Source organism: Castanea sativa, chromosome 9 (genome assembly GCF_040712315.1).
Source record: "Castanea sativa cultivar Marrone di Chiusa Pesio chromosome 9, ASM4071231v1".
NCBI lineage: Eukaryota > Viridiplantae > Streptophyta > Magnoliopsida > Fagales > Fagaceae > Castanea > Castanea sativa.
Window position 1 is genome coordinate 13,211,072 of NC_134021.1, and position 27,390 is coordinate 13,238,461.

Below are 27,390 nucleotides of genomic sequence, written 5' to 3' on the forward strand. Positions count from 1 at the left end.
TTTCTGCCACTGACTCCTCATTAATGCACTGCTCCCTCCTATCACCTCCTTCCACCACCATCTTATTAGGCTTGCCTACCGGAAAAACTCCCATTTTAGCTCCTGTGAGACTCCGAATCCCCTCCATCTTCTCCCCTCCTAGATGTGTCTTCTTCGCCTTGTCAATGGAGCCTACCTGCTTTGGCTGCTTTCTATCCTCTACTCTTCCATTACTGCCTGGCACAACTTCAGCAAAAGTTCTAGAGTGTTGAGTCTCCAAATATTGCCTATGCACCTGAGGAATAAAGGTTGGAAGGCCAGTTCCACCCACTGCATATTGGGAGGGAAACAACATCTTTCTTAGTTCAAGGCCAAAAGCCCTCCAACCATATCTCTCTTTGCCTTCAGAGATAATGATCGACCTCCTACACCCGCCAGCTTTTAGTTCAGTCAGGAGTAAAAACTGACCAAACGAGTCGGTGCTGCACTGGAGAGTATAAGCAGTGTCACCGTCCCTGAAAGAAAAGAACTGTTTGGAGCTTGCCCCAACAACAGTGTCTTCGATGATCTTCATCAGCCAATGTGTTGCATTTTTACCCATGAAGACTGATCTCATAGAATATTTGCCCCTCTCATAAATCTGTAACAAGAAATAACGTCCCCCTTCCTCTACAACTAATTGAAAAAACTTGGACTCAATAACGAAACTGTGAAAACCCCCCATTCTCAGACTGCTCCAGTACCTGCTTCGGTAATAGGATTCTAATTGGGGGAATTGGGCTTTGGCTCTGTAAAAAATCAAGCAAAATGCCTTTGTTTTGAAACTATTTAGATTGTGGCTTTGTTTTAGTACACGATTTTAAAAAGATCAAGTTACAAGTAGAACTTAACATTAGTAATGTCGAGTTTTATACATATTTTGTCACTTAATTTTTTTTATTAAAATTAAGTGAAAAATTAAAAATTTACATATAATGCAATTTTGTGGATATCGAATTTTATACTAAACTCGATTTTGTTAAAATCGAATTTAAAAAATAGAGAACGGACTTAAATAGTTTCAAAGCAGGGACATATTACTATTATTTTTGTAAAATAAAGGCAAAAGTCTAATATACCCCCTAGCTGCTCTTGAATGCATGCCATATTTGTTTGGCGTGGTCTACTTTATCTTGATTGTCCAATTATAACCTCCATTTTAACCCATTTTTAAATTGAGTCATACTTGATCACTGATCAGTATATAATTAGTTTCCTCAAAATTATTCAGCATTCCTTGATCAGCACTTTAAGGCTAGAAACCCATGAAAACAGAGGCAACTTATTTTGGCAAATAAACCAAAACAAAAAAACATAAGGAAAAATAAGATACTGAGAATGAAATTTAGAACAGATGTCTCTAACTAGTAACTCGAGCTTCTCTGAATATAACTAATCTATTGTTTGACTTTGTTTTGGAGTCTGTCACTGATGAATTGAATACACCCCACTCAATTAGGCAATAATTCACAATGTACCCAAATAAATATGTCACACTGGTAGTCAATTTTACCATCTTCACCCAGTGAAGAGCTTTAAAACAATAACGATAATATTTAAAATTATCAGGGGTAGTCTAAAAAACTGGCATGCATGTATGAGCCCTATGATCTGCCCTTTAACGGAATTTCTTCCACTTCCAGGAATTTCTGCCAAAGTCCATCCTCTCCGAGCAAGGAATCGATCTTCATTCAGTATTGCCAATGCATTTGCAAAAAGCAGACAGGCTTCAAGCAAAGTCCATAAACCCATTTCCTGCACAACAAAGGATTCAACATTTCACTTTCACCAAGCAACTGCAAGTCAATATCCAAGAGGAGATTCTGATGGAAGTGTTGTGTTCATACATGTAGTGGGTCAGGAGTCCTAAGATCAACATAGTACAAAAAATGAAAGAAAGAAAAAATTACCCAACAAATGACCCCCCTTCAAATAGAACAATTTAACACACCCAAGCCCGTTCACTAGAAGTCAACTGTAGTCTTACATGCATCATGGTTATTTTTGTCCAATGTCACAATGTCGACAAATAAAGCTGCTTACCTACAGTTTTACTAACAGAAGTTCAACATACTCCATTGCAAAAGGTGATAGAATCAAATATTGTAACCACAGAGTTAAATACTTCAAAATTTTGTTTATCATGATCCTCTAATCACTTAGAGATGGAACTGGCATAGTCCTTACTTATGATGGGCTCCATAAACATGTCCAGTAAGCCATAGGACACTGGCAAGTTCACCTACTGTGATTATCTAGTCAGCTGGCAATCGCAGCATATAGTGCATTTGTAGTTTGATCAACTCAAAATAATATCTACATCAACAATCAAATCAAAGGGGTGTTGCTAATTGCTACCCCATCATTCTGTCTAACTTGATCTTACTAGCTTAGTGTGTGTGTGTGTGTACTGTGTTCTCACAGATAGTACTAGATACCAGTTGTCTAGTTGGTAATCATGCTAAAGCCATCTCAATTAGCCAATTAGAGCTGCAATCAGCCAACTAGGAAGCACTCAAGATATATAATGTGTTGTGCAGAGGCATGAACTCTAGTGCTCTCCAAATACAAAGCAACACCGTAAACATATTTTGTTTGTATCTATAGAATAAACCTTAATAATAAAAAACTCCAAAGGGATAGCCTTTCTTTTCACAATCTATAATCAACAACTAAAACATATCACATCTCTACATAGGCAAAACTTTTATCAAATAGAGTTCCACATCCCAAATGCCATAATAATTTCCAACCAGGCCTCATGTGTCTCTTCAATTTTATAGCCTAACAAAACTAAAATCGCCATTTACACCATGTCAATTGACTCAATTCCATGCCCAAATATCTAGTATAAGCAAACAATGATCCTTTAACCAGCAAAATAAATATCTAGAACTATAACGATCATTAAACGATGGAAATAATTGAGGCCATCATGTTTGGTTACCTTCATAGTCTCCCAATCAAATTCACACTAGAACTGAAAGTGACACTGTGCAACCCTAGTTAGCTCCTCGGCTAACAGGAAGAACACTAACTGCATACTAACTGGCTTATGAAAACAACATTTTGACAGTCAAACAACATTGCCTATTAGACCAATTATGATCAATAAAATGAGATACTACAACCATAACAACATATTAAGATCTTAATTTTGTTTTGGTCACTATAAATAACCTCAATTTTCCTCGGTCAGAAACTGGCTAAAAAGGCTACCTTTAAAAATCCTCAGTTCAAGATGAAACTAGTGCATCCTATTACCAAATAAAAATCAGAACGCGGCAAAGGCCAAGAACCCAAATCTAAAAATCTGAGTAGAACCCAGATTTGGGCATAAACAAAAGATCCATGAAATTTTGAAACAAAGACAAGTTCATACACATATGAAAGCAACAACAAATTGAACTCCAAAATCAAACAAACAATCAGACAATCCCATACAGTTATTTCAGTTCAATTAAACCAGAACACGCTTGTACATAACTTAGTATTCTCCGGAAAAAAAAAAAAAACACAAAACAAAAAAGGGATAGATAGGAAGCCTCACCAATAATAAGAAGAAGCAAACCCACTAAGGAATTGATTCAGAGTTCAGACCCTTTTCCTTTGATTTGTTTTACACACAGAAAACAGAAAAACCCAGTTCAAAGAATTAATGACCAAAAGTCAGAACCTTTTATTAAAGTGTATCTCATCCAACGGTTTAGAATGCTTTGCTTACGTAAACAAATACCTGATTTCCGTTCGATTAAAATATCAGCTATCATTGCTCTTAACCGCCCCGTACCCGACCCGAATAAAACAAACACTCCTATATTTACGACCCGATATAATCTCGCAATCCATGGCTTCGTTTCAGCTACTTCACTCTCTACCACTCTTTCTCACAAACCTTAAACTTCAAAAAAATCACAAAAAAGCTTCATTTTTAGCTTCAGATTCAGAGCCTCAAAATATTCATACACTCACCCATATTGCTAGAGATTCACACACTTCTAACAATGGAGCTCTTGACTCGCCAAAACCCACTCGCCGAGTCAGAACAAAGAAACCCACTTCGTCCTCTTCTTCTTCTTCAACCATTACACCAAAGAAAACCAAGCGTTCGACGAAAACCCAAGTGGAAAAATCCAAACTTGAAGCTAAAGAGACCACAAACGAAGCTATAAGCGCAGACCCAGATCCAAATTCCGGCGAACTCTTCGACTACGACGATGGAATTGACTTTCCATACTTGGACCCACCTCTGGTTTGCTGTTTCGGCGGCGCACGCAAAGAGTTTGTGCCCACAGTCCGAGTCTCCGATAACCAAATGGACCCTGACGTGTACTCGGAGTGGAAGAATCTCCAGTGGGACCCACCAGAGTTCGTGAGAGCCCCAGGTGGGCCCCCATCCAACGTGGCGATCTCGCACGTGCGGCTCGGCGGGCGTGCGGCGTTTATGGGAAAAGTTGCGAAGGACGAGTTTGGGGGAGAGCTGGTGAGGATGATGAATGTGGAGAGAGTGCAGACTCGAGCTGTGAAGTTTGATAAGAGTGGCGGAGTGAAAACTGCGTGTGCATTCGTGAAGATTGTGTTTGATGAGGATGGGAAGATGAGGAGCGAGGTTGTGAAAGAGGCTGCTGAGGATTCTCTTCTTGGTGATGAATTGAACCTTGCTGTGCTCAAAGAGGTCTGTCTTTTATATTCATGCAAATATATGGTATAATGTTTTCAGAATAATGGTTAAATCATAAATGATATATATATTGTATTGTTTTGATAATTCGATAATAGGGGAAGTGGGGATTTGAACCTGATGTCTGCGTTGGAAATACCAGGAGGACTCATTTGAGCTATGAGGCTCTTGGAACAAAACTTATATATAGGTGGTTGTGCTACATTGGTATAATTGGTCTAATACTTATAGGAACTAATCATTACTCAAATATTAAATTCAATTCCAATTTTAGGAGAAATGATAGTTTATAGGAAGGACAAAACTTATATATAGGTCTTTTTGTTACATTGGTCAATGACTCAATGTACACATGATTGAATTTGATTGGAGCCCAACATGAAACCGTGTCATAAGTTTTTCCTAAATAGAAAAATATTAAATTCAATACCAATTTTATTATAAAATACTTACAAACTAATGTAACAATGATTATGATTGGTGCCATATTATAATTACTTGCTTTTTTCTCATATTTAAAAGTTGACCTATCATTTTTTTAAGGTTAATGTAGTATATAGGTGGTGTTGTGTTGGACACCACTTAATGCTTAAGTGATTGAATTCATTCTTTACTATCAGCTTAAGGTTCCACATATACCTATTGAGTTTGAATTGCAACTTGGTTCTGATTCTAATCTACATACAGAATGCTACATATTCTGAAATTTCTAGGAGCTCTCAATGCTTTGTAGACAATGTGGCAGATTTTAGAGGTACTTGGCTCATTTGATGTTAAGACTTATATTGTAGTGAGTGAATCCCCTGTGTGAATAATATCTAGCAGTCTTACATTTCTTGCAAATTTAATAGCTTTGTAACTGCAATAGTTTCTATGTCTTTAGCTTCATGAAACTGAAAGAAACAGAAATTATTGCTGGTTAGGTTTATTTAACAATTAGAGGCATATAGCCTTTTCCAATCATTGGGCAGAAAAGATTGTTTAAGATTGATTAACTCAGCTACAAAAGGAGAATTATTTTTTTAATTACTTGAATTGTAGGTAAGGGAATCATTCCATTGCTAAACTTAAAAAAAGCATCATGCTTAACCATGTTAATGATCCCACTTTATTGTTGACAAGTGAATGAACTTATATTTACTAGTGACCAATTTTATTGTTCTTACGAATGATATGTTGGTTTGTTTGGCAGTAAAATTTATTTGATTGATATGGTGGCATTACTTTGCAAGTGAAGAAAGTTATGGTCTCCAAGAATTGTGCTTGTTAACTTATTATGAAAACTCCTCTCTACTTATATGTTGCAGGCTAGACTTTTTCATTTTAATTCAGAGGTTCTGATCTCCCCTTTGATGAAATCTACCCTTTTTAGGGCAATTGCATGGTCTAAAAAGTTTGGAGGTCTTATATTCTTTGACTTGAATCTGCCCTTGCCTCTGTGGAGATCACGTGATGAGACAAGGGAGATAATCAAGAAAGCCTGGAGTGAAGCAAACATCATTGAGGTTTCAAGGCAGGAGCTGGAATTTCTTCTAGATGAAGATTATTATGAGAGGAAAAAAAATTACAGGCATGAATATTATGCTGAAGATTTTGAGCAAACCAAGAACCGGCGAAATTACTACCATTATACACGAGAAGAAATCTCTCCATTGTGGCATGATGGTCTTAAATTTTTGTTTGTGACTGATGGAACTCTTCGAATTCATTACTATACCCCTTCGTTCGATGGAGTGGTGATTGGGACAGAAGATGTGCTCATCACCCCATTTACCTGTGACAGGACTGGCTCAGGTGATGCTGTTGTGGCAGGTATTATGAGAAAGCTGACCACTTACCCTGAGATGTTTGAAAATCAAGATATTTTGGAGAGGCAGCTTCGCTTTGCAATTGCTGCAGGAATCATATCACAATGGACTATTGGTGCTGTGAGAGGTTTTCCTACTGAAAGTGCAGCACAAAATTTGAAAGAACAAGTTTATATACCTTCAATGTGGTAGAGCAGAAAAGGTTTACATACCTTAAACACTGAGCAGATCATAAAACATGATCATTTGTAGCTTCCAAGGCGTTTATTGAATGTTATCTGGAGCATTGAGAATTTTGTCTCTGATGAAGGTGAGGAAGAAGTTTTAGAGAAGATTCCATGAAATTTTTAACGGGTCCAATTTGTTGGATTCCAGGCCATACTGAATCAGTTATAATAGTGCACTTGATTATGTGCATTTTGTTGGTGAGATATGACTTAACTGTTCCTCTTGTAATGAAATCAGAATTTTTGTAGTCAACATTTCTCTCTCTCTCTCTCTCTCTCTCTCTCTCTCTATATATATATATATCCACCCTTTAGTTTAGCCTTCAAAGGCTGTTAATCTTTTAAAGGGTTTTTCACATACAGCAGGATTCATTTTAGTGATTTTGGTTATGGATTATTAGGAAATGTTTTTTTGGATAGAGAGCTGTCAATCTCAACAATGCTATATGCTCTTTTGTGGAGACAAATTGAAACTACTATTACTTTGAGGAGAGCATTTGGCAAATATTTAACCACCACTTGATCTATTAGGAACTTGCATTCTACCTGGATAGTTAAGCCACCTTAATTTTTGCCTAGATGTCTCATAAGTAATAGCTAACTGCAGTGGCTCTTATTTGAAATTAAAGGGATAAATTTCCCGGGGACAATTAGGTCAGAATCACATTTATTAAAGTCTTCATTGGCAATGCCTTGTGAAAAAATGGTCTGCAGTGGCTTCTATGATAATCCTCTGCAACTATTGAAACTTGCATGAGATTTCATCTTATTCTAATTGAATAAATGAAGAAAAAAGAAGAAAAAAAAAGAAGTGATATCTTCAGTGAACATATGGAATTCGGTTTCTGTGGTTAACTACGTTCTATAATGCCCATTTTGGCATGTAATTTTGACAAGAAAATTAAAGAAAAAAAATAATGAATCAATATAGTACTATAACTCTACATGCGACGGCGATGATGTTTCTGTACCAGTGTAGATAACCTGGTTTGCCTTAAAATGATGCACAACCTTCTCCAATCTCCACTTCCCCCTGGTAAGGTTCTCCTCTGCTGCCATTCCAAAAATGCGCATTTTTTTCAGAAAAAAAAAAAATCCTAGGAGAAACTCAAAACTTGTAGACCCTCTTGGCAGCTATTGCTTCCAGACTGGGCAACGATGCAGTTCATTTCAGAAACCCTTACAAGCAGCCTGTTAAGCAATTGTAATCTTATACTCCAATGTGTAAGTCAAATAATCTCAACAAACGGAAATGCTATCTTTGCGCTGCCGCCCTCAAATGTTTCTGATCAAGAAATTTCAGGTTATTGAGGTGCTTCTGAGACTTGTCACAGATACAACCAGGAAAAGGATTTGCATAAAAATTCTCCTCCAGCCTTGGCGACTCTCCTGCCTGTCTATGATATGGTGCTCCAAGCCTGTCGGAATGCAAACTCTTAACCTCTAAAGAAAATTTTTCTGATGATATTACTCCCTCATCCAGCTGATCAATCAGTCTAACAAAGTCCAACCTGAAACACAGACAGCTTAACATATCAGAAATCTTAAGTTTATGTCTACAGACTCTGTACAAAGAATAAAGTTTGATAAAAAATTATGCCTAATAGTAGTGTAAACAAACCTTTCAGGGTTGATCGTCTTTCGAAATCCTTCAAACCTCCTATGTCCCTGCACCGCCTTAGCCATATTTCCATCATATGTGTAAACAAAGACATCACTTTCAAGTGCCACAATATAATCCAAGGCGGCCATCTGATTCTGATATGGTCTAAAAGGCTGTAACTCTTCTTCTGTTGCAAGAGTGGAATGAGAGAAGACGTTAGGGTACTCAGAGCGAAAGGCGGCCATGCTATTGCTGCCATATATCTCTCCTGCAACTATGTAAATAGTTGTAGTGGAAGGGTAACCCATGGCCTTAAGGAAAAGGGCTGCTTCTCTAGGGGACATTGGGCATCCCCCTTGGAGACGCTTCTCCTTACTATCTATCTCTTTCTCCTTCCAATGCTTTACATTGTACCTCATAGTCCTAAGTTCCTCAGCCTCTTCTGCAGTAAGGTTGTGGCTGCATCCAGTGAAAGCAAGCATATCTTTCTCGTATCTGCAAGCAAGATTAGATTAAATATTACAAATCTAAAGGTGTATGTCACATCATTTAAAATTTTAAATAACTAATCATTTCCATTTCACTTCAAATGGAGAGGATCTTATTGCTTAAAAAAACACTTATAATATCATGATGATACCTTAGATGCAGAGCAATATACGGCTCACTATTGTTCCTTAATCTATCAACCAGAGTTCTCCCAAGATCTTCAATCTCCTTTTTGTACCGGAGAGCCTCATAATTGGCACGGCACCTGAGCTTCTGGATGTTGGAAGCAAGGCCATTATTAACTAGTCGAGAATCAGTGTGGGTGAACTTTATCACCTTTTTTTTCTTTAACAATGGCATCATCTCATTTCTGTAGTAGCTAGCCTGCACATGAAAGCATCAGAGATGTAATTCCCATGATTGGGGAAAAAAATGGAGTTGAAAAATGTATATTGCACACTATTTCCATACCTTAGACCAGGAAACAGGGGCCTTAGGAAGGGGCTGGATTGCTGCATACTTGGGTGGCAAATACTCAACTATCTCAATATCATCTTTTAAAACTTCCATGAAGTGCCTCCAGTCAAAGATATCTTTGAAGTCACTGCAAAGCATTAGAATATTTGATTAATAGGATTAAAAGATTAGAAACTAAATCTATTCATTGGACGACAATAGTAGCATAGAAAGTTAGAATAATACCTTGGATCTGTCCAAAATGACTGATGATCAAGAGAAGGAAGAACCAAAGTGGCATTCATTATCTTGGCAACAGCAACCATATCACATATCTGAAGTCAATAATTAACAAGGTTAGCTTGAAAAACACACATTATCCATGAGACTCAAAATGAATATGAATAAGCTTTTGTAAATTCTTACTCCTGTTCTCATTTGATTCAATCCACCATTGGCATGAACAAGAAGATAGCCATTTGTTTTCGAACCTGTCCCTGAGAGCATTTCAATTAATTAAAATCACAACAAAAAATTAAAACAGTTTTGTTCATAAGCATGCAATTACATATTTTGGTGTGGTGGAATGGAAGTAGATAGACATACTTATTTTATTCCTGGGTCGATTAATGCATTGATAATAGTTGTCACTGTTTGGTTTCATCCATATCTCAGGAGTCTGTAAAAAACAAACAAACAAACAAACCAAAAACAAAAATTAAAACTCATGAGCTAATCATAAAAGCTTAAACCTAAAAATAGCTAGTCCCAAACTAAAAGGCACATAATACCCAAAAAAAAAAAAGTCACATCCTTTTTCAATTTCTTTTTTTTGGATACAACAGCAAATATAGTAATAGCAATGACATTTTCCATCAAAAAAAGAAGTAATAGCAATGTCACATCCTTTTTCAATTTCCTTTTTTTGGATACAATAGCAAATATAGTAATAGCAATGACATTTTCCGTCAAAAAAAGAAGTAATAGCAATGTCACATCCTTTTTCAATTTCCCTTTTTTGGATACAACAGCAAATATAGCACTAGCAATTGCCAACAAGCAACACAACATACTATCTTATTAGCCCAAAAAAATAAAAAACACAACATACTATCTTTGAAGTAAAAAGTCAAATGCAACTGTATCATAAATGTCATCATTGAAAGTAAGGACAGGGGGTGTGAATGCAAACACAAACAGCCAATTGCCAACTAAATAATATGAAAAAGCAAGTCATTCAGCAAAAAATAAAATAACAAAAATAAATAAAATTGATACGTATGAAACAAAGCAAAGCAGCCCAAACAGTCTGGACTCCGAAATATTAGTCATAGCCACCCCTCAAGAAAATTCAAAGCACTAGCTGCCACCCGCTTTATGTTTATCAGTCAAAGCAACAACAGGACAAACTAAACCGTTCCAAACCCAATAGTATCTGAGACCCATTTTTAATTTCCCAACTCATAAATTCTATTAATAAAATATTTGAGATGGGTATATACTTAAAAAAAAAAAAAACCTAAAATAATAGTATTTTAAAAATATTAAATTACAACTTATATTCTCTAATTTTGAACTGTTTCAAATCCCAATTCAGTCTCTTGGATTTCTATTAATTTTCAATGTAGTTCTTTGGTTTTAACTAGACACTAAATTTAAAAAACGCTCAAATTAAGAAATGAAAAAAATTTACAAATGGGGTTAAAACTAATAAAACAGCCTTAAAAGCTGTACCTATATATAAGGAAATGCCACTCATTTGTATAGTACTAACCATTACCAAAAATAAAAATTAGAACCACATAACTGAAAGTTTATTTTAATTGCAGAAACTAATGTACAAGACCAATACGTAATCTAAGTTAGAACCCAGATTAAATTATTGAACAAAACAAAAAACCAAATCGTTAAAATTAACCAAACTAGAAACATTAAAACTCAAAAGGGTATCTTCAGAAACTTACAGACAATCTTTCAAGAACACGTTTTGGCATGGAGGTTTGAGTTTCAGAGAGAGCACGTTGAGCCATAGCCCAATCATCCTTAAAGCTCTGTATAATCAAAAGCCCACGATCAATCTTCTTCACGTCCACCCTCTGATTACGCAAAACCGAGACTCTAACGAAAACCGACAAAACCGCTAATACCATCAAAGCCCCGAAGATCGTACGGCCCATATTGCTCCTCCTCCCGGATCTCAGCGACTGGAACATCACGGCCGCCCAATAAAACCCATCTTCAATCTTGAGCAGCCACGTGTCCGGCACTGAGAAAAACGCTCTCCAACGTAAAAGCAAACACCTGATCAGTAAAAAGCAATGGTTGTGGTGGTGATGGTGGTGGTGGTTGTGGTGGTGAAGTAAATGGGACCCACAACTTGAAACGACACCGTCGTCAAGGTCGCTAGTATCGTTATGGTGGTCGTCGGAAAGAGATTCTGGGTCGTCGGAGAATTCGGAGGATCTGTCGACGTCGTTTAAGTCTGCGACACGTCGTCTGGTGGTGGTGGGCAAGGAAGAGAGCCGTGGGCTGGCGGTGGCGGAGTTGGATGATGGGCCAACGCACAACGACGACGACATGTCGTTCTTTTTTCTTGAAAATCGAAACCAATGAAATGAATATATACTATGTTTATTAATGGAAGAGAAAGAAAATGGAAAGTTGGGTTTTTTGTGTGTCTCTGTGTGTGTGTCTGTGTGTGTCTGAGAGAGAGAGAGAGAGAGAGAGAGAGAGAGAGAAGAGAAAGAACCGTTTGTGTTGGTTTTGGTGTTTGTGAAGAGAGGAGGTTGGTTCCGAATTGTAAGGCCTGTTGAGAGGTGTTAATTTTTTCTTGTTTGTATGTATGTATATAGACTACAGAGATAGAGAGAGAGTTCTCTCTCTCTCCTTCTCTCTCTATAAAGTGTGTCTAAAACCTTGTTTTGGAGTTGGACAATGTTTTACGTCTGAATCCTTTTTATCATTGTGGGTTGTGGCGTGAGAGTAGAAATGACATATTTGCCCTTAGAGAATTTGACCAAGTTCAATGCAAAAATAAATCATGATTTTATGTGATAATTAGGTTTATTGATACAAATTTTTTTGGGATGACTCTAGCTTCAAACCGGTTTAGAGTTATTTTATCCGCTAACTCACAACATGACGATTTGTAAAGCATTTTATGTTTATGATTTAAACAAATCATATAACTCGTTAAAAATGATAGTTTGACTTTAAACTTGTTTGAAATTATCTTTTCTAAATTAATTTATGAGTCTATCAATATGTATTTTTTAAATAAGTCATATAACTCATTAAAAAAGTTATTTGATAAATTATATATTGATAATTTCTTTAATTAACACATAATAGGTTGAAGTAAGAAAGTTTCAAGCATGTTTGGAGCAAAACTTTTATCCATTAAAAAAGTCACGTGATTAAAAATATACATAAATTCTCTCTTCAATTAATATGTAGTGGATTGGAGCAAGATAACTCAAAACTAGTTTGGAGTTGAAAATTTTTCAATTTTTTTATTATTATTTTTGGAAAAAAAAAAGATTACTTATATACTAGTTTGAAGTAAACTTTTTAACTACCACCTTAAAAATACCATTCATTATAATCATTATACTTTTTTAATAAGTTATGTGACTTTTATTTTTGAAAAAATATTACTTCCATATTAGTTTGAATTAAACTTTTCAACTACCACCTCAAAAATCCCATTCTAGTTACATAACCTTTTTCATAAGTCATGTGAGTTGTTTAAATAATAAATATGAATGATCTTATGAATTGCTAAATATTTTTAATATTGTTTTCTAAATTATTGGCATGGCCTATTATGAATTTATAATTTGTGAGTTATAAAAATAGTGTGTAGTTTAGATATAAAAGGTAGGGGAAATATTATCTTATATCTTATACTTATCCTAAATCCATTGTTTTATACAATATTTACAATTGAAATGTTGATGTATACATTTTAAAAAACGAAAATAAAATATTCAGGTTTCAAACATGAAAGTGGACGTGAGAATAAATTATTCAAGTTTAAAGTACAAGAAGTAAATGTGCAAAAGTAGACGTGAGAGTATCATTCCTAATAAAAATAGTGTTAATGAAAGATTGATGTGATAGTAAAATTGCTCCAACCACAAGTTAATGAGTTACTACTTTAATAGTTTATTATCAAAAAAAAAAAAAAAAAAAAAAGAGTTACTACTTTAATAAATTATAAAAACTTTGTATCTCTTGTAAGTATTGGTGCAAGACCAATGATGAACTATGCCTACAAGAAAATCTGGTTGGTTTGCCGTGAAGAATGGGGATTTTATACGACACATGCACATTCTTGTCTTATACAAAAAAATTACAATTATCTTTCGCCTTAATCCTAGTAAGATAATGACATAAATATAAATTATTATACAAAACTTTCTGAGAGGTAGAACTAGCTAGTTGATTAGGAGGCTAGCTTTGTCATCATATTTGTTCTATGGTTGTTCACACTTAAGAATCCATGACCATGGCATTTTTTAATTTTTTTCTCAAATATATATGACCATTTCTTCGCATTTTGATATCCACTGCTTAACTGAAAATAATGAGTGAACAATGCATATGGATTTGAATGAAGATAATTTTTCCCTCTAAAAAAAAAGAATGAAGATTGAAGGTTAATTTTTGGTATTTAGCCCATATATATATATATATATAAACGAAGATAGCTATTTATATCATATATATATATATATATATATATATATATATATATAAACGAAGATAGCTGTTTATATCATTTATATTATAACTTTCAGAATGGTAATTACCAAAGATCGCCCTTTGATCTATTTAGGTTTGATAATCTTGTAAAATTTGAGAAGGTGTACTACATGGTACATACTAATACTCATTAAGGTATTAGAGTGAGAACTTTAGAGAATGGCAAAGCAAATCATAGAACAACAAAGATAAATACATAGCCACGGTTGTCAATCAATCTATTATCACTACAGAATCAATTAATCAAATCTTGCAAGGCTCAAATTAACAACCAACAATTGGCTCATTTTAGTTTATAGGAATTGATATTTCTAAATTCCATTGTTTCCATGACATTTTAACAGCCATTGCTTTCACTTCATTAACGGTGTCGTGTTGTTCATGAGGAAGAAGCATTTATTAATCATGCTTATTATGTCATTTAATATCCAGGACAACACATTAAATGCAAGTACATTGATCTCTAACTTTTGAATTCCTTTTCACTTTAACATAATTCATAAATTATTCCATACACTTAGTGTATTACATTTCTCAAGTGAATAAATATGTTCACTTGAGACTTGGATTTTAGCTTATGGGATCAATAACTACGAAACCTTTTACTTATCGTGTCTAATCTATTATTGAATTATTAATAAGGAACTTAATTTGATCACCGTGTGCTCAACGATTGGCTATTTTTCCATGTGAAAGGGGTTGAGAAGGTAACTGTTATGTTTGCACACAAGAAAGCTACATTTTGTCGGATTGATTAGGTAATGGTTTCTTGTGCTTAAGGTAATGATATATAATAACAAGCATTGACATTTATTTGGTTAACTGTGTACAAAAAAAATTTAAAATAATAAAATAAAAGAGAGCCTCACATTGATTTAATGTGTTAACACATTAAGCTATAAGACTAAAAACAGTTAGAGTTTCCCCTTCCCCTATTCCCCAAAAAAAAAAAAAAAACAGTTAGAGCTTAATTATAATTGTTACGCAAAATGATCCATTGACTATATATATTGAAACAAAAACATGCATTGGATTGAAAGCTCTATTAAATTGATTCTCTACTGACAGTCCGTTATTTGTCCTCATAATTTTGTTTTTCCATTATTTTTTAGAAATGATATATCTACAACATTTTCATAGCAGTTTCATAAGAAATCTTAGGTGGTAAGTTTTTACTTATTCTAATTTGAATCTATCATTAAAATTTTTTTTTTAGTTCATTAGTAATAGTCAATATCAATCTATCACTTAAAATTTGTTATGAAAATATTATGGACAAAACATTTTTCTTGTTTTTTTTTCCCCTCTTTTCCTTCTTTTGTATGCAAGTGATTGATATATATTTTTATTGCTACTTGATTATGTTGTTATCTCTTGCAAAGAAAAATTTTGTTTTTTCCTTTCAATTTTCAGATGAGCTTAAGATGATTTTTAGTTATCCTTAGTTCTAGGCTTCTTGCAAAATGATTTTATTGATAATTATTTCAAGAGTATGAAATAAATTAAATATATAAGAAATGGTGGAAGTACTAAAATTGTTCAAACTAATATATCACCAATCACCCAAAAAAAAATTTCAAATAGTCATTTATTATGTTTTTATAAATACTATTAGTGAGCATCAATCATTTTCATTGGTATATTATTTGTAAGTTTGTTATAATAAATTTGTAGTACCTTTAGTATTTAAAATATAATAATAAAAATAAAAATAAGATACGGACCTGTCAGTTTTTGTAAAAATAAATTAGGGAATAATAGGAGAAAAAAAAAAAAGTCAGATTTGGAATATGAGCATTGAGAAGTGTCATGTGACGAATGTTACTCTGATGAAGTATGTCGTGTACGATGACGTACCTAAAGCATTACTAATTTAGTACTTAGTACTTTAGAATTAGGACCTGACGTGATTTTTTTTTTTTTTTTTTTTCATTTTTAGAGAGAAGAATTTAATCATTTTATTAATCTAACAAATCAGAACCTGTTACATAAAAGCATAAGCTGGTTTTGGACAATAGGAGGAACCTCCAAACTACTATTACTGTGGGTGTATTTTGATGAACTGTTGCAAAGTGTTTTGGGCTTAAAATAAGCGTTTTATAGAAGTTATTATTACGAAATAGAGTTTTGAGTTTTTAAAGAATAAACGAAACTCTCTCATTCTAAAAAAAGAAAAGAAAAAACTCCCAAAACACTTAATCATACCCTGTACACGCTTTGCATATCTAGCCAATAAGCCAATACCCAATTTGTCAGCAATAGAATTTGCTTCACAATTTTGCAACAGATAACCCATTTCTCAAATTGTGCCAATACTTATCTAAGCCTCTGTAAACCATGCTAACCACGTTTTGAGCCTCTCAATTATACAATAATCAAATTTTCTGCCTTCCCTAACACACAGCCAACAAAATTTTAATATTATATATAGATTATTCGTTTGTTTATTTTATTTAATTTTAATAACCTGAAAATTTAAGATAGTTGTCAAACTCTTTATTTATAATGATTATTGATTCGGCTTGATCAATTTTGTAATATCGTATCTATGGATGAGAAGAGGGGTGTTGTCAGTTGTTACATCCACAGGTTGTAAGAATCCTTTGATTTGGAATGTAATCTGGCACACAATTTGATAATATTAGTATAATATGACACATTACCCTAGTTTTCCTTCTTATATTATTATATTAAATGACATAATATATAAAACTAAGCATATTTACATTATACAGTACAGCATATAAACGCATTTCATTCAGCCCGATGTTTTTTTTTTTTTTTTTGTTAATTATAAATTCTTGATGAAAAATGTAAATAAAAATACTTGTGAATATATTATGGATTTGAATGAAAAACTAGAACAACACTAAAATATTTCATTTATTCTATACCAATTAAGTATCACAAGTATTATCTTAGCATTAAAAGAATTTCTTTATTTTGAATCTTATATTTTTGTGTATTTAATTTCACTTATTCTCATTTTAATTATATTTATTTTATGACTATGTTGCTTTTTAACAAACCAAACATTCGGTATAAATGATCTTAGAGCAGTCTTATAACATGTACAAAGTGCTTGGAGGTCTAGGGGGAAGAGGGTTCGAGCTGCGGGGTTAGCAGTATATTGTAATTATTTTTCAAAAAAAAAAAACTTTTAATATGCTTAAGTTTTTTTATACAAACTACTGTGTAACTTTATGCATATGCACAGGTATAATTAAAAACAATCATAATTACATAGTCTAAACTATATTTTTTTTAGCAGAAGTTCAAATTATACATGGTATTAACTTACACTTTTTTTAAATTGTACATTTCTAAAATATATAATGTTTCTCATTATATATATATATATATATATATATATATATATAAAATTTAAAATTTAATTGAATTTAAACTCTTCGGTACCCAATAATTCACTTACCACAAAAATTAAAAATTAAATGGGACACATACCTCAAAATTGATAATCAAATTAAAAGCTAATTGAATTTTCTATGAATTTTGGCTTTTAATATATATATGCTACTTTATCCTATGACGTTGACAAAAGATTAAAGTTTAGTAAAATTAAGTTAATTATATATATATATATATATATATATATATATATATATATATATATATGATATGGAGAGTATTTAATACATATTAAATACTTTTAATTATAGAAAATACATATTCTTCAAAGTACTTATGTTTAATATAATATATGGGATTTTTATTTTTTTTGCAAAAAAATTATATATAAATGTAAAAAATCTAAAAGTTGAGTGTATATGAGGTATGACAAATTAGTAAAAGTTAAATTTCGTGAATTGTGATACTTTTTTCACTTGTGTGTTGTATGGCCTAATCTTTTTTTTTTTTTTTTTTTTTTTTTTTTTTTTTTTCTGTTTGAGAAAATGTAGCATGGCCTTATCTGATAGTAAATCAATCTTATTTTTTTTTTATGGGATAAATAAATCAATCTTTGTTGTCATCTAATCATTATTATCTTCTTTTGGTATTAAGAGTTTTAGTAAGTAATTGGTTTCTTCGGTTTATAGTTTATAGTTTTTGATGTTGGAATACATAATCTTCATTTGTTCTAAGAACTGAATCTGGATTGAAATTTCATTATTGTTAATCAGCATCAGTGCCATAAACCATAATATTGTACTGATCCATTTTTGCAAGAAGTTATGAATTGGGACTGTATTGGAAATATACCAATCTGGAAGGACAACTCAAATACAAATAAGTATTTGTAACGTTCCTCGATCCTCGTATTTTCTGAAACTTACATCGATGCTGTCACTTTTGTTTTTGTCGTTGACTTAAACTCTGAGTGTTTGGCTTTTAGTTTACCACTTTTCACATTTACATTCAAAGGTACAAATTGCGTCCGACTCAGTGACATTCCACTTTTGGAAACATTCTTTACGTGTCACCACTCCCCAAGCCCCACCACACAAAAACTTACCGTTAGATTTGATGATGACATCTCTCAGCCCTGTAACCGTTAGATCAGATTATGACATTTTGTTCCCATTTGTTGCTTGGTTGTCTTAAGTCTTAACGTGATTTATACGATTTAAGATTTTTTTTTTTTTTTGACGGTGATAAGAGGATTCCCATTTTCTTAATCATGGGTTTGCGGTGTTGTACGATTTTTCTTGGATAGTGCGATACCAATCATAGGGAATGACCAATATGAAAAGTTCAACCCGTAAAGGAATCTTAGAACGAGTGTAAAGCTCGCACGTCCCATGCCTTTTCATTTTTTTAGATTTTTTGCTTAATAAGGATTGTATATTATTAAAATTAAAATACATTTAAGAAAGTTTAAAATAGTATTAACCTTCAGTTAAATTAATTTATGGATGTCCTATAACAGATGATAGTTGATGTGATTGTTACTCCACAGTCCACACCATAAAATATATACCAAATAATTTAATAATTAAATTTTGAGTAATGTATGTATTCTAATCATTTTTATGATAAGTAATCAAAATGCATATATTTTTAAAAATGTTAGAAAATAGCTAAATGGTTAGCAGTTAGCACCTCCATTAACTTATCTTTAATTATCTCATAGTTAAAATTTTATTTTATTGGATTTTTTTTAATAGTGTATAAGCTTATTTTATATGGGTGAGTCATGTGATATTGAATATATTTTTTAATTTGTAAAATTTAATTGGAAATTGTATTATGGATTCCATTCTAAGCGAAGAAGTGCATTTTTTACTCCACATGCGCTTCATTGTAATAATCTCTAATCTATATTGAGTAATGTCAGGTGTTAAAAAATTTAGGAATATAACTAAATGGGCCAAAGGGGGCTTTTACTATTTTCTCATAAACTTTCCAGCAAAATGTTTCATGTCTGAAACTAGTTAAGGAAATACCCCTATTTTGAAATTCGGTTTTCTAAAAATTGAGTTTCAAATGTATAACTCAATTTTTGGAATATTGAGTTATAGCGAATGTGGACTTAGATTTTTTTTTTTCTTTTTCTCTGGAACTTGAGTTCCATGTAAAGTACTCAAGTTCCAGAATTTTTTTTTTTAATATTTATTTTCAATTCGCTATAACTCGTTTGTCCAAAAATCAAGTTTTAAATTGAAACTCGATTTTTAAAAAATTGAGTTTCAAAACAGGGAAATTTCCTTAAATAGTTTCAGATATGTGGCATTTTGCCGAAAAGTTTTGGTGAAAGAGGTAAATGCCCATTTTCTCCTAACTAAATGTAGTCAAAACTAAACATGTATGTACATTGGGAAAATCGACTAATATTTGAAAATCCAAGCAAGTTTGAGGCCTTCCCTAATAACTCATAATTCTACCATACAACTAGATGTGTTAACCAACTTTCACATAATATGGCCAACTAACTAGTTACTTAAGTGATCTTTAAATATTCCTATTGTTATTATCTCTATTTGAAATGAATCAATTTTATGATCTAGATTAAATATTACAAATCTAAATGTGTATTGAGTACCACATCATTGAAAATTTTAAATGACGTAACACTCTATAATGGAAGATAAAATAAAATTAAATGTTTTTATCATAAGTAATAAGTCATACAAGAATAATGTAGATTTATTGATTACAATTAAGTGAAAATATTTGAAATAATACTTTTAGTAACAATGCAACCAATTCTTAAGCTAAAATGGCTCGTAGTCTGAGAACTTGTATGGCTTGAAGAATTTTACAAAGTATTTTAGATCAAGATGTACTCCCTTAGTTTCTCAAAAAAAAAAAAAAAAAAGAAAGAAAGATGTACTCCCTTAATTACAATATTTAATGAAGCTTGACTATCTTGCATATAAAATTAAGATATTATGATCTTTTTAAACTATGGGTATGTTTTATATTAAAACTTGTTCGACTTTTAATTAGAATTTGGGTAATGTTTTTTTTTTTTTTTTAATTATAACAAAAATGACAGAATAGTGTCGGTCGAAAATTTAAATTTTACCTTTAAAACAGTTTCATTTATTTTAAGAGTTTGCACAAGAAAACACATCACTTATTGTGTGACGACAAGAGTTTTCTTTTTATGACTTTTCCCCTCTTCTATACTAATCTTTTTATGCCAATAGCATTTAACTATTTTAGCAAACTGTTTGAATGGCAACATTGATTAAGCCATCTGAACCATTGATGTGATAAGTGAGCCAAAAAAAATATGTAGTTAACGGGTTGGTCTTAGATCATTTGTTAACAAACTATTTTATAAAAGTTTTGATACCACTCTTATCGGAAGTAAAAAAAAAAAAAAAAGTTGTCATAAAATCATTTGTTTTTTTTCTTTTTTCAAAAAAAATTTCATAAAAAAATTTGCTAACAAATGCTTTAAGGCATCTATTAACTTTTCCACACAAAAAGATATAAAAATTAAGACACGTGTTCGGCATATATGCATTTAGGAGAGGTGCATGCAATATAATAAAGAGATAATGTATAATGTGTAGGAGACTACAACTTTTTTTTTAAAATACAATAATTGATGTAATGCGTTATAACTTGCAAGTAATCATACCTTAATATTATAGAGAATTAGATTAATTCTTATCTAATCTAAAGAATTAACAATCATAGTACCCTACTTGAGAACCGGTATTAGTGACGTTTTTATTATTATTTAAACATTCTAACAAGGCACTTGGCCGGTATAAGTGACGATATTATATAAAGATTTTATAGTTACAATTTGCAACACATGAAATTCCGATTAGGTAGTGTTTCTGGATCAGAATTACTATTCTGAGTTTTAAAAAATATATGTAAACCAACTGTAAAGTCAACTTGAGTGAGGTTGACATGAAAATGGAGATTTCATATCAGATCCTTATGTATTTAGGACCCTAGGCCTATCAAATACGAGATCTTATTGTCGGTGTGATTTGGTATGGTTTATAGTTGATAAAAAATAATTTTTTTTTTAAAGTTTCTACTGTAAAATATGTGAAATTTTAAAAAGTTATATATATATATATATATATTTAATGGAAATGAGTGTATATGAAAAGGTTTTGTTTGTGTGTTTAAGTGTTTTTTTTTTTAATTTATAAATCCTTTACTTGGCATACTAATTAATTTTTTTTTAGTTATAAAGATATAATAAATATGAATTTTATTTGATTTATAGATAAAGAGAAAACCAACTACAATATTTAAATTTTACAATTATGAATATATATATATATATATATATATATATATATATATATATATATATATATATATATATATATATATATTGTCAAAACTGGACTCTCACAACAAAGTCGAAGTTGATTTTCTAAGAATACAAAATTAATTATAGATAATTTTTTATTATTTAAAAGTACATTGAGCTCAAATTTAAATAGATAATTAAGTTAAAATATACGAAAGAAAAACTATTTTATCTTCTATTTTATAGTACTGAATATTCATTAGTTTGAATTTTGCATAGATTAATTAAATTTATAATTTATAATTGTTTTTTATATTCCTGGATGGTGAAATTTTTTGTTTGTATTTTAATCTCAAAAGATAAGATTGTGATTTCATCTATCATAATATGAGATTGCAAGCCACTAATAAAAAATTTAGGCTTTAGTTTCAGTTAACTCAACTGGTAAAGTCTTTAAGTAGATTAAAACTATCTTTAATAATAAAAAAAAAAAACTCTTTTCTTGTTGATAGATACATGGAAATTTAATTTATGGAGTTTGATTCACAATAATTACTCTTTATCAAAAAATCAAAACACCAATTAATTTTTAGCATGGATAAGAATTTAAATCACAAATATCTTATGCAACAACAAATGTCATCACTAGTTGAGCTAACAAAACTTGTCTCTCCATTAGACATTGAGTCTTACATATATAAAAACCACTTGATGATATTATACTCTATCAAGCCAAAAAAAAAATTTAAGGAGTGTCTCTATATGGCAAGACTTGTTCGAGTTTTGTAAAATGATGAATATGGATTATTATTATTTTATTTTTAAGTCTTTTCCCCCCCCTTTTTTTTTGTTAAGACAACCAAGGGCGGTTCATCTGTTAACATGTCAAGAAGGAAGAAGGAAGAGTGGCATGGGTAAATGTACAAAGTCACACAACATAAGACAATGTCAAAGTCATTTAAATTAATAGACTAAGTTTAAAAGACAAAACAATATTTTTATCCAATTCTAATAACAAAAATGGTAAAATTGAATTACACCTGAAAGTATGAGAGTGATTTAATTTTATATCTTAAAATTTCATAATTTAGATGTTATCCTATAAAATTATATTCTACTTGCATTAGTAGACCATTCATTGATATTTTAGAGTATAGTTTGTAATTTATTTCGACAAAAAAATAAACTCAAACTAATAATAATTTTTTTCTTAACAAAAAAACAAAATAGAAGCACAAGGATTTGGTGCTTGACCACGACTCAATGATGTGACATGAGAGTGGGTCAAAATGTTTTAGGGTCCACACGCCTTTAGGAATCTTGGATCGATGCAATAACTAGACCCAAGAAGAAAAGATTGGTGCATTTTATGCGTGAAAGGAACTGAGTTGGAACTTGCCGACTTGGTTTCTCCCCTAACCATATGAAATTGAGTCTAGGACATTTTCAAACTCTTCAAAAATGAACACGCCCATGGTGGTGGTTGGACCTTTGAAACAGCACTCACTTGCGCTAGTGCTGTGTGAACAAAAGTGACGAAGGAAAATTCATTCACGTATATTATCAAGAGAAAAAAGAAAAAAAAAAGTGGGGTACACACTTATCACTTATTAGACAATAGTGCATCTCCAACAACACCAATGGCGGCTAAATGGCCCACATCACTTATTAGAGATTGTTTTTTAAAAATAAAAAACAAAAGCAATGGAGATTTAGTTTGACACTAGTTGAAACATTCTTTAGTCAAGTCATATATTATGACTAAAAAATACTTCGAAGCTGCTGGCCTGTTTGTGGTTGTTGCCCTTGGGAATTCTTTCATAGAAAAATTACAATAGTTTGTAGAAGATATGAATATCTCTTAGAAAATTTTTTATTTTAAAATAATGTTCCTATGTTATACACTTATACTGGTGTGTGCATCCAACTCATCAATCTAACCAACTCAGTCGGGCCAGTGCTACACAATCAGAAGGCAATCCAATTGAGTTGAGTTGAGGTCAAGATGGTCAGGTTTAAGTGCATATTATTTTTATTGGTAGGCTCATTACACTCTATCCATCATATTTATCTAATAACTCTACCATTTTTTTTTTCTTTTATCCTCATCCTTTGATTTTTTAGCGCTGTCAATCATTATTCACGCCACACTGTCATTTTACATATATTATATAACTTTTTTAGGCTTGTGGTTTCTATTTTGTTAGCTTAACGTATTAGATATTTGAATGAAAACTTATTAGTTTAATGCATTTGAGATTATTTAAAAAAAAAATTGATTCATATAGAATATTTCATTCTAATATTTGAGATAAGTGTCTAATGACCTACCAAAGAAGTCCAACCTGACCAACCCAAACTAATCACTGGGTAATTGGTTTGGTTTAATTCGGTTATTTATGTTATAATGGATCGTTGATTTCCCTACTCTTTAAGGTTGGTTTAGATTGAAATTTTTCCTAACATGATATGTGCACACCCCCCCCCCCCCCTATATGTTATATGGATTCTAGAATCATACATGCCACGTTAGCAAAGGTAAGTAAAAGTGTAAAATACCAAATAATTCTAAGGAGTTGGTTTAGTAGTTTCCATTAACTCATGCAATCTATGAGCAGTAGTCGCGGAGTCAAAATATTCCCCAAAGGAAGCTAAGCAAAATGTATCATTATATTCCAGTATTCTTAATTTTCTCAATATGAATGTGTATGACTTTATTTCTCTCAAAATTCTTAACCAACAACTTGGAACCATCACTAAGAGAATTTCTCTCTATAACTTGATGCGTGTGTGTGTGTGAGAGAGAGAGTAATTACATAAGAACGCATCTTAAAAGGGTTTGTTTAGTGAAATGTTCACATTCTCAAGGAGCAAAAAGATTTGTGAAGTCATTTAGAGAGTCATCACTTGAGGCCTCTCTTAAACTTTTTTTTCTTTTCTTTTTTGGTTCTTGTTTTTGTTTTTTGGAGAACAAAGTCATCCTTGAACCTAAAGCTTGACTTAGATTTATAATTTTCTCTTAAACTTTTTCTTTTCTTTTTTGGTTCTTGTTTTGTTTTTTTGGAGAACAAAGTCATCCTTAAACCTAAAGCTTGACTTAGATTTATAATTTGTTAGTTGACTTTTTTGTAAAGCCTAACTTGCCGCAGCATTACGGAAACAATTTCTGTGAGATTGAGTCATGTTCACTGTTTAGGTTGCTTTCTTAAGGGACTATTTCATGTTTGGGCTACTTTGTTTTATTTGACCATAGAATTTTAGGACATATATTGAAACATCAATACTTAGCTAAGAATCCTATCAAAAAAAGAATAAGCTAAGAAGGTTCTCTGGGAAATATAGCAACAATCTGCTGGAACATTGTTGGAAAGTGCAATTTTAAACATCAAACCGTGTGGATTTTTTATATCTTTTATTTTTTATTTCTTATGACACTTGTGTCCATTTGGTGCAACTTATTTTTGCTTTTAAATTTCAAAATCTATTGTTTAAATATAATATATTGAGTGAAATTTTTAAAAGGGTAAATTGAAAAGGTACAATTTTAAAGTTTAAGAGTACACTCCAAAACGATAGGTGTTGAATGTTGATTTGATATAACTTATTTTGTTAAAAAAAAATGGGATCAAAATATAATTGTAATTAAACCAATCTCTATCATACAATTTCAGATAGGACCCATTACAAAAGGGTTGGACTTGGATACTCATTGAATATTAAGCTTAGATGAAAAGAAAAAAGCAGCTATAGTCGATATTTGGGCCCATACATACATGATTTGCGCCTGTGAAATATAAGCATTATTGACTCATTATTTGTGTTCTATTTGCTTCAACATTAATGTTTTCAATAGAACGTTTTCTGGAAAGTAGTTCATTTTCCAAAAAGTATTTTCTAGAAAACAATTTTATTTTTCGGAGGTTTGGTAACGAAATTGAAAATGAGTTTGAGAATATTTTCTGGTGTTTGGTATGCAATTTTTTTTCTTCTTTTCTATATTACTATTTAAGGGGTTTTCTCTGTTTGGACCGGATTTTTTTATTCTAAAATATTCTTACATCCCTATGTTTAAGGAGAGACAAAACTAAAAAACAATCTGATAAAAATACAGCCTAGCTCCCACTAATATATTGTCTAAAAAATTGGGTTACTCTTCTGTTGATTTTCAAATTTCTTTATCTCCTTATAAATTAGATTCTCAAAATATAAATTATATATATAAAATAAAAAAACACAGATTTTTTTTTTTGCAATGACCACTTAACAAAAAAAAAGCCTCATCGCACGCACGAAGCACATGTGATGAGGCTAGTATAATTTAAAATATGTGTATTATGTAAACTAACTAACGTAATCAATTTCCCCTCAAATAAAAAAAAAAATGTAATCAATATAAATAAAAAACTAAGAATGGATTTGGTTTTAATTTTGACAATAAATACAATAAAAATTAGTTGTCAAATTTTCATGATGTTTACCACTCATCTTGCTTGTCCTTAAACTTAAAATTTGACTTAGATTTATAATAGTAGACTTTTTTGTAACGCCTAACTTGCCGCAGCATTACGGAAATAATCTCTGTGAGAGTGAGTCATGTTCACTGATTACTTTAGGTTGCTTTCTTAAGGGACTAATTCATGTTTAGGCTGCTTTTTTCCGTTTGACAATAGAATTTTAGGACATATATATTGAAACATCAATACTTAGGACTTAGCTAAGAATCCTCTCAAAAAAAGAAGCTAAGAAGCTTCTCTGGCATAGCAACAATCTGCTGGAACATTGTTGGAAAGTGCAATCTTAAACATCAAACCGTGTGGATTTTTTTTTTCTTTTATTTTTTTTTCTTATGACACGTGAGTATTTGGTGCAACTTATTTTTGTTTTTAAATGTCGAAATCAATTGTTTGAATGTAATATATAGAGTGAAATTTTTGAAACGGTAAATTGAAAAGGTACAATTTTAAAGTTTAAGACTACACTCTTAAGCGATTGGTGTTTGATTTGATATAAATTATTTTGTTAAAAAAAAAAAAGGATCAAAATATAATTGTAATTAAACCAATCTCTATCATACAATTTCAGATAAGAACCATTACAAAAGGGTTGGACTTGGAATTACTCAATGAATATTGAGCTTAGATGAAAAGAAAAAAGCAGCTATAGTTGTTATTTGGGCCCATACATACATGATTTGCGCCTGCGAAATATAAGCATTATTTGACTCGTTATTTGGTCTGAAAACGAAGTACATAGAATTGGTTTCATTCTAATAGAAAATGTTGCATCACCTTATAGCTAATGAATTCGATTATCATCCCCGATTAATGGACTATGACTCAAGTGGACTACACAATCACAGCACCACTCCCTATATTTCACGCAGTGTAAGATCTAAGAATTATATTAGGAGAATCGACCCAAGCCACATAACTAAGTTGAAAAAATGTCAAGGATCCAAAGAGACACAATAAGTAATAAAGAACTAACTTTATGCAAAGAATTTCAACTTTCATTTTGCTTAAACGACATTCCGCACAGCCTTGTAACTCAGTAGGCATTACCTGTTCTCCTTTACAACAAGATTATCAAAAAGAAAAAGAAAAAAAACATTCAGCACGCTTGGTCAAGAACATATGAACAAAGCCCAAAAA

At 31.7% G+C, this 27,390-nt stretch overlaps 3 protein-coding genes across 4 annotated transcripts; 1 reads left to right on the top strand and 2 right to left on the bottom strand.

The window, feature by feature from the left end:
* Positions 1 to 1,379: 1,379 nt before the first annotated feature.
* LOC142610659 (uncharacterized) lies at positions 1,380 to 3,894 on the bottom strand. Of its 2 annotated transcripts, none has more exons than XM_075782537.1 (2): positions 3,755 to 3,894; positions 1,380 to 1,773 (listed from the first exon to the last, which is right to left on the bottom strand). In XM_075782537.1, the coding sequence occupies exon 2, from the start codon at positions 1,768 to 1,770 to the stop codon at positions 1,537 to 1,539; it is 234 nt and encodes a 77-aa protein (XP_075638652.1). In that variant the 5' UTR covers positions 1,771 to 1,773; positions 3,755 to 3,894; the 3' UTR covers positions 1,380 to 1,536. The 2 variants fall into 2 exon arrangements, with proteins under 2 accessions (XP_075638652.1, XP_075638651.1); XM_075782536.1 differs by lacking the exon at positions 3,755 to 3,894 and adding an exon at positions 3,569 to 3,722.
* On the top strand, positions 3,845 to 6,987 carry LOC142610658 (fructokinase-like 1, chloroplastic). The gene is made up of 2 exons (XM_075782535.1): positions 3,845 to 4,693; positions 6,007 to 6,987. Exons 1-2 carry the CDS (start codon positions 3,866 to 3,868, stop codon positions 6,697 to 6,699), a joined length of 1,521 nt encoding a protein of 506 aa, XP_075638650.1. The 5' UTR covers positions 3,845 to 3,865; the 3' UTR covers positions 6,700 to 6,987.
* A 546-nt stretch (positions 6,988 to 7,533) lies between these two features.
* On the bottom strand, positions 7,534 to 12,212 carry LOC142608610 (O-fucosyltransferase 19-like). The gene is made up of 8 exons (XM_075780304.1): positions 11,247 to 12,212; positions 9,889 to 9,961; positions 9,709 to 9,779; positions 9,529 to 9,617; positions 9,298 to 9,430; positions 8,978 to 9,210; positions 8,356 to 8,832; positions 7,534 to 8,245 (listed from the first exon to the last, which is right to left on the bottom strand). Exons 1-8 carry the CDS (start codon positions 11,859 to 11,861, stop codon positions 7,990 to 7,992), a joined length of 1,947 nt encoding a protein of 648 aa, XP_075636419.1. The 5' UTR covers positions 11,862 to 12,212; the 3' UTR covers positions 7,534 to 7,989.
* Between the last annotated feature and the right edge of the window lie 15,178 nt (positions 12,213 to 27,390).